This window comes from Diceros bicornis, chromosome 36 (assembly GCF_020826845.1).
Source record: "Diceros bicornis minor isolate mBicDic1 chromosome 36, mDicBic1.mat.cur, whole genome shotgun sequence".
Lineage (NCBI taxonomy): Eukaryota > Metazoa > Chordata > Mammalia > Perissodactyla > Rhinocerotidae > Diceros > Diceros bicornis.
This window is the reverse complement of record NC_080775.1, coordinates 19,958,792-19,973,100: the sequence shown is the minus strand read 5'-3', so window position 1 is coordinate 19,973,100 and position 14,309 is coordinate 19,958,792. Positions and strand designations below refer to the sequence as shown.

At 38.6% G+C, this 14,309-nt stretch overlaps 1 protein-coding gene across 2 annotated transcripts in view; it reads right to left on the bottom strand.

Annotated features, from left to right (window-relative positions):
* PLXDC2 (plexin domain containing 2) overlaps positions 1 to 14,309 on the bottom strand; it is a 425,253-nt gene that overhangs the window by 254,310 nt on the left and 156,634 nt on the right. For both annotated transcript variants that reach the window (XM_058532526.1, XM_058532524.1), the window contains one exon: positions 3,913 to 4,124. In XM_058532526.1, coding sequence (XP_058388509.1) covers positions 3,913 to 4,124 — 212 coding nt within the window. The remainder of the gene's footprint in view (positions 1 to 3,912; positions 4,125 to 14,309) is intronic.

The following is a 14,309-nucleotide window of genomic DNA, read 5'->3' as shown; positions in this document are numbered from 1 at the left end:
CCATTCTATAAGGCACCACTAATGCTGCTAGAACTCTGTGCCAGGAAATGGGAGGGCAGCCAGCAGTGAGGTGAAGATACACACGCTGCTCGTCCAGGTATGTGTCCCTGGGGCCCAGGATTCACTGAAGGCTGCTCACACAAGCCTGAATCATGAACGGACTTCAACTCACCTGAAAGTCCTGGAAGCCCTTATATTCCCCAAACAGTTACAAAAAGTAGCATACTAATGACTGTTTTATGACACCTCAATTTAAATACCTACGAATCAGAAGAAAGCACTTTTCTTCTTGCTTGGCTAAGTGGTTACGTGTCCACAGGAATAAAGCAAATACAAGAAGAAAGGTCTCATATAAATCAACATTCAGATCAACAGTGGCATTTGCTAACTGTTACGTCCCTGCTTATTCAACAGGAAATACAACTGGTTTCGAAACATCTTTATATCTTAATGGGAAGAATACTTAAAAAGAAAAGGACAACAACAAAAAACTTCTATTGCAAGAATTCTTTAACTGGGATACTAAGCTTTACAATCCCTCCATTATCTGTTCTTGTGCAGAGCCAGAAAAAATACTGCCACCAGTTTAGAAGAGTAACAGTCTTTGTTTCATAATGAATTTGTGCCAAAATAGTAAATATGCTATTGCCTTTTGTTTTTGGCTTTGTTTAGTGAAAGTGGGACATAAAGTCTAGACGATGGCAGAAGTGAAGGGAACACGCACAGGAATGCCATTCTGGGTAGTTTTAGTCTCAATGGGATACAAATTATTTTAACAGCTACTACAGCCAGGGCTCTCGGGCAAAATAATTCCGATTCCTGACACCGACTTTGGAAGCATCTAAAGGAAAAAGCACACATAGTCTTTCATGATCATTGCTTGTATTAAGCATTATAAATCAAAATGCTTATTCCTAAAAGATAAGAAAGATCTTGTCACAATGCCCAGCACAGAGTAGTCACTCTATATCCATTTGGTTCCTTTCTTTCTTATTCCCGTTTAACTCAATCAGACAAAAGTATTTTCCCCAAAAGAGATGCAACAGTGTGCAAAATTACTATTTCAAGGGCCAGGATAAATAAACTTTGCAGAGAAGTTTCAGATGTGGGCTTTTGTTTCCCAAACTGGTGGTGGTGCCAAGAAGCGACTTATGGGAACTTAGATCCCCAATAATCTCCATCAATCCCCAGAACCCTATCAAAATAAATAAACTTTCAAAAAAAAAAAAAAGCAGTCTGCTTGTTATGCAAATCTAGCTTCAAGACAAGACCCCTTCCAGCCAAACTGAAACCCAAATTTACTCTCACTTCAATGTTCAGGTGTTGCCACTGTCCAAAATCATTACATAATCAAAATGCCATTGACCTGTCCTTATGTTAGAGGAAGCAAAGTCAAGTAGAAACGACAAACCTTGGGAGCTGGGCAGGCCTGGCTTTGAATACCAGCCTGTTTACTCATTAATGGGAGATCTTAGGAAAAAACACTAACCCTATATCTGAAATTGCCCTTATGTAAAAGTCACTGAGATTACTCAGTAAACCCAGGGATGCAAACCTCACTAGGCTGATGGAAGGACTAAGCAAGATGATATCCATACAGTACCTGGTAGATCTCAGCACCGAGTGAGTACCCAGCAAATAGCTCCCTGACCCATCCTTCCTCCTTCGTTTTACTGATTAAAAACCACTGACATTATGTGGTCTCCCTCTGTTATGGTAGAGAAGAAAGCAATTGGCTGAATAACAAAATCACAGCTATCATAATGACTGGGACTGTATTTTAAGGAGTGTCCATACATCCCTGGGTCCCTGAGCAATAGAATTTTCTATTTTACAAGTGATCAGGAAAGTTCAGCATCCTGCATCTAGATCACACAGTTCTAGGAATCTGTGTTCTCCCCTTTTAATCTCAGCAGGGTACTAGTTCTGGGCAGAGAGTAAACACCTCTGCTTCTGTTCCGATCTCCTTTCTTTATGCTGCACCCTAGCTAAAGAGCTGCTCAGGGAAAAATTACGTTGCCTACTCCGAGTTGCTATAACAACATTGTTGCCAAAATAGCAGGCACTCTGCAGGAGTCAGAATAGCCTCTTATAGATATTATATGACTTCTGCTCCTGGCACATCCCCTGCTGCCTGTTCAGGGGCCTGGCTGGGGCAGCTGGGGACTGCCAGAGTCACTAACTAGCTAAGGAGATGTGGAGGGGTTTTGAAAATTGCTGAGCTTCTCACATACACAGAATCCCAATGGCCTATGCCTCAGATCTTCTGAAGATTCCTCTCACTGTGATGGAACAAAATGATGCCTTGATACTCTTTGTGAACTATATAGTATCTGTTTCATGCAGTTGAGCTCTTTTTCCAAATAATGACTATTTCAGGGCAGTACAAAGAATGCTGCCTGCTTCTAAAAAATTATAAGCCTGTCTCCTGGGAAAAAGTAGAAACTACAACTACAGATTGAAAGAGAATATACAAATGGACAACTGCCAAGCCATAGATGACAACAGAACTGCAACACCAACCTCTACAGTAACCAGTCCAGGAAGCCAAAACACAATATCAGTACTAATCAGCCCGGAATGGAAGCACTTGGTTAATAACTGACAGTTTCTCTATTTTTTGTTCCTGTATTCAACTTAGGACCAATCATAGAAAGCCAAACATGCCCCCTAAACCAATTATGTGAGATGCTCTGCTTCTAACTAGGCCACCTCCAGCTTCTCCATGCTAACAACCTCCCCTCAGAGCTTACCTGAGCCTTCTCTTTTTGTAACAGAAAACCTTCCCCCCTCCCCTGCCTGCATTTGAGTCTCTGCCAAAGGCAAGTGATGGTGGCTGACTCCCTTGCTAAAGCAAACTGAATAAATTGCCTGTTTATTCTCATTCAGGTGGTTTTCACTTATTTCCATAAGCTTTACCTGTTATTTTCTATTATACCTAGTGTACTACCAAGATCATATTCTATGATTTGTAATGCTAAGGACAATGGAAACTTAAGCAATGTAAAACCACCCTTGAGGCCTCTGGGAAACCCTAAAATCAGCCTGAACTGTGCCCTCAGCAAACTTCCATACTCACCAAACCAATCTCCAACCATCCTTCTCCTTCTACTTCATGGCTCCAACCATAACAAACAATTACTAACAGTGAAAGAGTGACCAACCATCCCAGTTTGCCCAGAACTGCCCCACTTTTATCACTGAAAATCCCACACCCCAGGAAACCCCTCAGTCTCGGGCAAACTGAGACAGTTGGTCACCCCACGAGACTCCACAGCATGCCATGCCATTCTAAGACGCAGCGATGGCAGATGCAATTCGCTCTGCCAGGAATCTTCTCTCTTACCACCGACAGGTTATCAAGGGGGTGAACTCCTCTCAATCTGCCAAGTCACTGCCTAAATGCCCGCTCCTCAGCCAAGCCTCTCTGACAAACACCCCCCAAACCCAAGCGGGATTGATCACTCCCTCCTCCATGCCACGCTACAGCCTGTATAGTTTTTTGTACATATCACACAGCATAGAGATGATTTGTTATGGCGTTTAGACCCCCTTGCACAATGAATTCCTTGCAGGCAGATGCTGTATTGTATTCGTCTTTGTGTCCCCTCACTGTCATCACCACACCAAGCCCATGTTTGTCTGTTTCCTGAGTACATGAATTTGTGATTCAATGGCTTAGCTATTATTTATTTAATAGAATTATAATTATTTTTTATTGAATCACTGAATCATTAACAAATTAATCATGTGTTAATGAATGATTAATATAATGAATTAAATTGATCCTTACAAAAAAGTCCAAAAGCTCTGGCTTGAGCTGGAGGGATAGCTTATATATATGTGGAAGTTGGGTGCCTTACAAGAAATATATTCATTACTCCATTTCTATTACCCAGATTATTTAGCTACCTCAATCTGGGTGGCATTGTCCTGCCCATCGTCCAGTAGCAGGTCCGTGAAGCCTCTGGGCTCTGGGGAGTCTTGGTCCAGGCTTGCTCGGTTCGAGTCTACCGCCTTGAGAGAATCCAAGTTCCTTTTCCACCGATGGCTGAATGCATGTGAGTCCACATCCACCTCCTCTTCTGTTTGCGGGAAGGCCTGCGCAACTTGATACTGCCAATCTGTTTGAAAAAGAAATAATGAGTTACCACTTGTTATGCATCACACATATGCCACCTACTAGAGCAGAAAATGAATTCTGCGAGTCACGAAAATAGGAAACTCACTCATAACAGTGAAATCTGTTTAATTGTAATATTTTGAGTTGGTATGAACATCTCTGAGTAGAATGCAATTTCAGGACACACCATAAGTCATGACAGTGGTTAATGTGCAGATCCAGCAGAGTCCCTAATACAGATGTGCAGCCCTGAAGCAATGCATCTTTATTCTCTCCCCTCCCCGCCCACCATGCACACACTTCATAAACATTCCCTCGTCGTCTGAGGAAACAAGCTACAATCCAAACAAAGGAATGAAAGCAAGTGATTTCCAACACATTTGAAAATAGACGTCAGACATTATTAACTTGTGAGGTTATATTTGTTTCATTTGAGTTACGCTGGGCAGCAAAGAGACAACGATGTATTTGAACGGGTTAAATACCATATGGAATGATCTTCACGTAAATGTGCTAACCTACCTTGTAGCTCACAAGTCAGACTTGCTCCATTGCCTAACTCATTTAATAAACAACACCCTCAGGAGGCATCACACACGCTCGTGTTCATTTGTGCTGTTCTCACCTTGGAATCTTGTCAGCGTGGTAAAAGATGACAGTGATGGGCGCTTAGAGAAATGGATGGGAAGGAAGGAGATCAAATCACAAAGGTATTTTAAAGCCATCTGCAGGGACTGGCCTTGCTGACCCAGCTCATCCTGCTACTACAGGAGGGAAAATTAGATTCCATCATTACTCCTAGACTTTTATTTCAGTAGGGCAGCAGGGGAAGTACCACAAGCATGGAAAATTCAGTTTCTGACCAAGAAGAACAGCCCTCTTCTACACAACTATTACCCAAAGATAAGAATTGACAGCCTTTCTAACTGGCAGGATATGGGTTCATAAAGGGCTGAGAGAACAGTGATTTAATTACAGCTGTGATGTTCCCCTCAATACCAGAAGATTCCAAGAAGCCAAAATGTCTTTAATGTAGCTTATAATATCAGGGAATTAGCTACTTAGCACTCTAATAACTTAGTTAAGGCTACCACTCCTAGTCACATGCAAATGGTCTAAAATGTCTCCCCTTCAACTCAGAAAGGTGCTAAAAATTCTTCTAGATGGAGAGGATAGTCTTCAGTTTCACCAGGAACTTAAAAAATCTCCCACTTCTAATGCCTTAGTGGATACAGCTCAGAGAGAAACACACCATAGTGTTAGCAATCTAAACCTTTCCATGAACTCGGAGAACATTAGAGCTTAAAAGAACCATGGAGACAGAAATGGCCAAGAACTCCACAGAGAGGAACCCAAGAGCCAGAGAAATGTAGCACTGTGCCAATTCATAGAATTGTTGTAAGGCTGAAAAAAACTCACATACAAAATGGGTTAATCATGGTCCCCACCCACGCTCCACATATTACACGTTCAGTAAGTTTGCCTAATGAGTATTGTCGTCATCACTGCAGAAAATATTTCTTTTTTTTAACACTGTGTTCCTACTGGCCATTGAACAGTGCTCAATAAGTGTTTGTTGACTGACTGAATCAATGGATGAATGAATCAATTGTTGACAGTCTTTTTGGAGCAAGAATGATAAGACCAGGCAGCATTAAGTAACGGAAGAAATACTGTACAAGGATTCAGGAGACCTGGGCTAAAATTCTTTCTGACAGGTTTGCTGGATGTGGGATATACATAATTTACAAAAGTCTCTGTGCTTTAGTTACCCTATATTTAAATGGGAATGAAAATAGCTTAGCTGCAAAAGCAGACAGCTTTTCCTGAGGATGTGCCAGACTCTAAGACCTATGATTCTAGGCAAAGCTACACAAAGCAATTTTATTTGCTTTATTTATATATCCCGCCTCATTACCAAAAATATATGAGGCAGCTTACAACAAAAATAAGCAATAAAGTTTTATAACAACCAGATAAGACCTCCTAGCACAAAACTTAGGTCAACTTGAGAGAGGTGCATTTGCCTTGTACTAGGGAACGTGGCTATCTGACCACAAATAATCATGTAGGAACAATTGAAAATCTATTCAGGATCCTTCTTAGAATGTCAATCTAGATAAGAAATGTAGCAAATATAATGCAATTAATAGATTAAACAGTCCTAAATATAAAAACTTTTTAAAAAAGTCACACAAAGGGAACGGCTCCAACCAGAGATTTTTCAGTCCTCTATAATGTAAATCAGAAAAAATAGATCTAAAACTTCAAAGAATTAGTCTTTATTAAAATCTTCTAAACAGAATTTCAAAGCAACTCTTGGTTTCTTTAAAATGGGTGTTATTGATTGATATTAATTGCCTGATATTAATTTTATCATTTTCTTCTTAGATATTTATAACACAAGACAAAATACGGTACTTTCTATGATCCCCTAGGCCAGTAAGGTCACACTAGCCCCTGTGGTCCTGGCACAGGCAGGGAGCAGACAAAATAACCAACATTCAGGAACTATCTGCATAGGAAGTCTGTTTCTCAACTTCCTGGAGGACTTTTTTTCATCTTCTCTCTGCCTTCTTACTCTCGAGAACAAATGAAAAGGAGCTTCAAAATGTAAGGACAATAAAGTCCTTACTCCTCACTGTTAAGTTAATTAAACGAGGAGGCCATTAGACTGAGATCGTGGCTCTAATACCTTAGCAGCCTGCTAAGCAAACCAAAACCTTAGCCTGGAAGTGCCTCAAGGTTAGGAAATCAAAACCTAAGGACAACCAATCACAAAGAGCCAACAAGACTTTTCCAAATAAGGCAAACGTGTAAGTTATAGCCAATCAAATAGTTTCCATGCTTTGCTTCCACCTTTCTCCACAAAAGTCTCTCCCCTGACTCCTGTCTGGTGGAGCACAAGCACTTCCGGTTTGGTGCCTCCTGATTCTAATAGATTTTTGCTCAGATAAACTCTTAAAATTTTTAATATGCCTCCGTTTCTCTTTTAACACCACTTTAGTTGAAATTTTGGTAGTTTGCTTAATGTGTCCAACTTTCATTTTTGTAGTGAACATTCAAACTCATCCTTGAACAGGATTATTGGAGAAAGTAAATTCAACAGACAGGTAGGCCTCCTGTGCAAAACAAGCCAAAATGCATACTCTAGCCCTTTCAAGGGTAAGTCCCCAGATAGCAGTGGGGTTTTGGTGGTTTTTGTTTTTTTAAAAAAGTTTTTAGCAGTGTTTCGCTTTACTGTCACATTAATGGCTATTACAGCTGTTGATTGGTTTGCCTCCATCATGGACATGCTTGTCCTTCCTAGAATTTGCTCCCTTCAACTTTGTAAACCAATCACTCCATCATTTGCTAGCTCTAATTGTGTTTACATAGAGTAAACAGGATCTAAGGAAGAACCCGCGGGTCCTTCTACTGAGGACTTGAGTGAGCTTTAGGCCCTCGCCACCGTGAATTTCCTTTTGGTTGCCTTTTAAACCTAATTCTTTTTCTCTGGTTATGTTATGAATAAGTAAGACTACCCAACCATGCAAAGAGGAAACATTCTTCTATGCTCATAATTCAGAAGTACATGGTTCATCAAGACTGAAGTATGAAATTGGCTTAGATTTTGATCCCATTTCAGAATGATTTTTAGAGAAGATAAAACAAGTCAAAAAACAAACAAACAAAAAAAAACCGGATATTTTACAGAAATAAAGCTTGCGAGAAACTGGCAAAACCACAGCCTGGTTATCTACATTGTAAATCATTCCTATGCATCTTATGAGCTTTCTAACGCGTAAAAATATTTTAAATTATTCTTTAAATCACCACCAAAATGAATCATTCAGAGGCAAGATGAAGGGATATATGTGATATAATTTTCCCTTCCGAGCTGTAGTGAAAACGAAAGCAACAGGAGGGAGCTTTGTTGAGTCTGGTTGAACAGATTGTTTGCTTTCTGTCCGCTGTATGTTAATTAAACCACTGATGGAAAACCTTCAAAGATCATTTTCTCCAACATATTTTGCTATAGTTGTTAATCACATAGCTCATGGAAACATTAAATATATCTAATGACTCCCATTTGGATATAAGGAGAGAAAGCGTAATGACATATTTCTGTATATATAATATATACATTGATCTTACATTCTTGAGATATTTTGTTCAATTAAAATAGTACATAAATTATGATTGAAGAAGGTACTTCATTACATTTCAAATAAAACATCATTATGAAACTCAATGATGTCTAGTTAATCTCAGAGTAAAACAAGAAACTCACGCATATCCTCATATTATTCTTTGCAAACCTAGCAAGACTCTTTTGCGCCATCATATACCATAAAATAAAATAATTTAAAATAAAAACAAAAGGGAAGAGAGAGAGCTGTGCTGGGCTGCACATGTTTATATTTGTGTCTTATCCTAATGATTTTCTTTCAATACCTGGCATTTAACTAATAGTTATATGTTGAAAACATCTTTAGGGTCGGCCCTGAGGCTTAGTGGTTAAGTGCGCGTGCTCCGCTACTGGCGGCCCGGGTTCGGATCCCGGGCGCGCACCGACGCACCGCTTCTCCGGCCATGCTGAGGCCGCGTCCCACATACAGCAACTAGAAGGATGTGCAACTATGACATACAACTATCTACTGGGGCTTTGGGGAAAAAAAAAGGAGGAGGATTGGCAATAGATGTTAGCTCAGAGCCGGTCTTCCTCAGCAAAAAGAGGAGGATTAGCATGGATGTTAGCTCAGGGCTGATCTTCCTCACAAAAAAAAAAAAAAAAAGAAAACATCTTTAACTCCATTTCTTGAGTCTTGCAAACAAATCATACACACAATATATGTTGAACCACTAAGAGGTAACTAAATAAATTGATGTGCATCTTGTGTAATTAGGATCCATCACAACAAGCTCTTTGATCTGCACTTGACAAGTGACCCAAATCACCCCTGTGAATCCTCTGCAGAAACATTAAGATTGTTCACCACAAACAGATTTACTGGCTAGATTCATCTGGGAATACACGAAATTATTTGGCTAACTAGACTGCCACACGGCTTTGCATCTCAATTTATTGCAGAAGTGAAGAGGAAATTCTAAATAAATGGTTATATCCTTGGTTATGTCCAATAGTGAACTGACTACACAGTGGACTTGGAGGTTTTGACTGACAGCAATACAGAGTAAGATAGCTAAGGAAGAGAAAGCATATGGAATGTTTTGTTGAGAGATATTAAAGGGTTTGAATGGGACATAGATATAATATTCTTTTTAAGCTACCCACGTGATAATTTGTGCCCCCTTGGTTGAGGATCACTGCTCCATACTCTAGTCCCACCACAGGTGTCTTAGGTCGCATCATCATCTCTTGCCTCCTAACTGGTTTTACTGTCTTCAAAGTCTTCCTTCTCCAATCTTTCCTCCATCTGCTACCAGAGATACGTTTCAGATTTATTCACTTCCCTCTTGTGATTAAAACCTCTAATGGCTCCTTACCACACACAAAAGTAGAAAACGCTTCATGCTCTTGTTCAAACCGCTCTCCCCTGCCTCTGCCTCCTCCACCATGCCCTGTGCTCCCACCATGCAGAATTTCTCAATAATCTCTTTACTGGCAGTAAATATACGAAGTTACCTTTACGAAGCCCTTCCTAACCCCAGACTTTGGAAAATCTCACAACTCCTTGAAGATTGAGCTCAAATGTTGTCTTGTTAAATGAAGCTTCCCTTGACTCCCCAAGGCAGAGCTAACTGAGTTTTCTTCTATAATCCAATAACTCTCTTACCTGACTCTTTAAATACTCTTCTGCCCATCCCCACTTGAATGTGAGATTGTGCACAAAAAACTTAACATAGCAGGTCTGAGACTGCTGTCCTTAGAAAATCCTGTTTGCAAGATTGGCCCTTGGCTGGTGTCTGGCAACTTAGATTTATGTAGGGTTCCCGCCATTCCCTAACTGGTAAGAATGGCTCACCGTGGCTGAACTCTTTCGACAAACAAAATGGTTTATGCTGAACACCTGCCTTCCTTCTGGGAGTCTGGAATTTAGGTACATGCTAGACAGAAGGTGGTTATGTGAACAGCTCCTAATGAAACCCATGAACACTGAGTTTCTAATGCACTTCCCTGGTTAACAATATTTCACATGTGTTGTCACAGCTTGTTGCTGGAGGAATTAAACACATCCTGGGTGCTCCCGCTGGAGAGGGCTCTTGGAAACTTGCCCTGGTTTCCCCAGACATTGCCCCAAGTGCCTTTTCCCTCTGCAGATTTTGCTTTGTAACCTTTTGCTGTAATAAGTCACAGCCATGAGTACAACTATATGCTCAGCCTTGTGAGTCCTCCTATCCTATCACCAAACCTGGGGTGGCCTTGGAGACTCTTGACACAGAGATGGTTCAGAACAGGGACTCTATCTTATTTATATTTTTTGTCCCATCAGTATAAGCATGGATACTGACATATAAGAATATCCAAAGTATCGTTTTGAATAACGAATGAATGAGTAAATGAATGATTGACCAGGTTGCTGCTCATCTGAGACAGTGTCTTAAAAGATTGTGTGTGCAATCTCTTGTCTAACTTCTTAAGATTTTAACCATTTTTCTGAGTAGTTGGATAAAAGAGAAGAAGAAGGAGAAAACTATGGGAAAGCAAATCTATAACAGCTTCTATTTATCTGATATGAGTTTGACACAAAAATAGTTCACAGGCCAGTTGGGTGATGTTTAGCAACACTTATGATTACAGTTCACCATTTCAATTTTTTTCCGTTAATGAACTCAGTAAGAAATACAACACATGTCTTTGAAGAATGTGGACAGGGCCTAGTGAGATTGAAAAGCTAAAAGGTAGATGAAACAAGGATGATTTTAACTTAAAAGTGGAAAATAAGTGGAGAATTACTCTAGAAGTATGAGGCATAAGAGTTCAGTCTCTGAGGTAACACAGCTTTAGAACCATAAAGGCCTAGGGCCAAGATGTAAGTGCCCTGTACACTCCCTTATTCTCTGCCCTCAGCCTTCTCTGACTCCTGAGTCATTGTAGGGTTCTTGGTCACTGTAGGGTATTTTTCTGGTGAAGAACATCAGGCAGTTAAAAATATATATACAGAAAATGAAACAGAATGGAAAATTTAATCAAACATTCAATCCAAAATATGCACAGAATCAATTCACACTTAAAATTTAATAGTCTTCTAATTAACTATTAAATTAAGTAGTTGGCAGACATTTCAATTTTATACGTAAAAATAGTAAATTATCCTGTGGAAAACATGTTCAGCCTTATGAGCAATCATTAATAAAATTTAAATTTAATACTAAAGTATTAAAAATAAATAGAAAGAATAAAACAAAACTGTGTTAATGTTATAAAACGGGGGTTTTATGCATTGCTTCTAATAATGGGTTACTAATAATAATATGAACAATAATAACTAACCTTCACGTAAGGTTAGTTACATGGTCAACACTGTTCTAAACACTTGCATACATTAGTGTATTTGGCATGTACTATTATTACCCCATTTTACATATGAGGAAATGGATGCATATGAGAGGGTGAGTGATAGACTGCCAAAGTAACCAGAGCTGGATCCAGAGGCTGGGTCTTAATTACTATCTAATCTGCCTTTGATTAATCTTTCAGTGGGTCAATTTAGTAGTATGTCACAAAGCATAGTGACATGACACAAAGAAACAATCTAAAGGAAAAAAATAATAAATTAGACAAAATGTGCTATTTAAAATAACCAAAATATGTAAACAATGCAGCATGTGAAAGCAAATAAGGAACACAATATCCCATCAAGTTGACTCTGCTAATGTGAGGAAATGACACAACATTAATGTGAAAACAGGGCAGAAAGTAATAGTACATTAGTATTGATTACAGTTTTTATTATATCTTGAAAGGCTGGGAAGTACTTTAAAATAAATAATCTTCTTGTTAACTAAGGATTTTCTATTAACTGTCTAGTAGAAATTTAGAAGAAAAATTGGATTCGTTCAAGTAGATTTCGGCATTTGTTTTACTGTGATAATAACCTCCCATTTTATAATAAAAGGGACGACTGTCAAAGAACTCAGGCCATCCAATGATTTTTCAGATAAATCTGTCAGATTTGAGGAATAAGCTTATTTCCACATGAATCCTAAACTACAAATAATCTATAAACAGAGAAAATGGCATTTAATTAAATCTGAGAATCTATCTTTTAATAAGGTTCTTGTGATTTGCTGTAGAAAACATCACATAACAAACCCAGAAACCACATGGAATTTTTACTTATGTGACCTCATGCTATCTATAAAACGAGAGGAAGCAGCTTTATAGCCTTTATGGTCCCTCCCAGCTATAAAAGTCTATCATTCTACTGGCTAGCTAAGTATCTTCTTAACATATTGTAGGCTATTTGGGATCATATATTAAATATTCTACATTTTTTTTCAGGTTTACTATTTAATTTGTGAAAATTCATGTGTTATGAGAGGTTAGAGTCTCCATAGCACAATAAAAAACTACAACTACTTGGTAAAATACCTTAATGCTTCTATTCATCATTAGCCATTCTAAACTACCCTTGTTTCCTACATGAGGAATGGCTGATTTTAAAATACAGGCTCTGCACTAAAGGCTAAGTCCCAATGCATGAAAAATGTGACTCTGCCAGGGAGGGGAGATGCAAAATTCTGTAAACAAGGACCAGTTACGGCCAATAGCCCCTCTAAGGAAAATGTGAGCCTTCTGAGCCAGAACAGGCCAGATGGAATCAACTGTTATAATGGTGGCCAGTGTCAAAGATGATGTCCAAATGCCATGGGCGCAAATCACTGAAGGCCTTCTATTAAATTTTGGCTGCCAGCTGTCTGATAGACTCAATCTCATTGCATATTGTCATCAGACTATATTCAGTTTGCAGGGTCAGAATCCATAATGGCCCAATGCTGAGCCCAGGCTCACTTAGCCAATGCTCACAGATGACAGCCAAAGCTTATATTTCTATCAGATTATGAAAATTTTATCTGATTTAAATCAGGTAAATCATACCATTATCAAAATAGCCCCAAATTTCTATAAGCTAAATGCCCTCTAGAGATTTGTGTGGATTTGGACAAGTGGGCAATAACACCTGCAATTTCCTCATCACAAAATTATATCTATTGTTTATTTTTTAAAAAGTTGTGTTCCTAAGGTTATAACTGTAACCTCAGGCAAGGCACTCAACCACTCTGAGCCCACATTTCTTTATTAAAAGATGATTTAGTAAGTGAAAGACATACCATATTCTTAAAATCAAAGCCAGCAGTATGTTTTGTGAAATTTGACTGATTCTAAAGTTCGACCTGAACAAATTAACAAATTAACAGATTAACTGCACATCTCTCCTCTTCCCCCCCGGAAAAGATGAGCAATGTCCTCCCCATAATCCAACAACTAAGGGAGAAACACCTGGTTTGACAAGCCCTCTAGATCTGGGCTCAGCCCTGTGGCCTGGTCTGTGCCCATTATGGCTGACCAGATATGATTAGTTGTTAAACTTTGAGTATGATTCCTGGATAAAGGTAAAAAAATACCACTACAAAATCTATATCAATGGGTTTCCTGCCATGTGCTAGGATTAAAAACACAGGGTAAACAAAATATTGTCTTAAGATGCTCAAGTTGGAGATTCAGTCATTACACAAAACACACGAATACAATAGAAAGCCATTAAAGAATGTTTAGAATAAAAATAAAATGGTCCACTTTGAGTTTTATATACATTTAAAAGGCCAGCAGGAAAAACATCAATAGCATTTATCATGATTAATACTATGTATATTCAATTTTCTGACCCACAAAATGGCAATCACCTATGGTTTATCTTAACATACAAATATATATACCAATAAATTTACAAAAAGATTAGTCCTATATTTTTAAAAATAGCATATGTCATACGTAGATAATTCACAGCAAAGAAAATATAAACACTAATAAATATACAAAAATGTTTAACATTATAAAAAGTCAAAGAAATGCAATAAAATAATTTTTTTCCCTCTACATTCAGAGACTTATTGTAAAATTGTACTTGTCAGTATTTGATAGGGTGATTTTTTGAAACAAGTATTATATTCTCTAATATTGGTGGTGGGATCCTAATTTTCATCAAAATTTCATATGGGCAATTTTTCAATCCGTAGT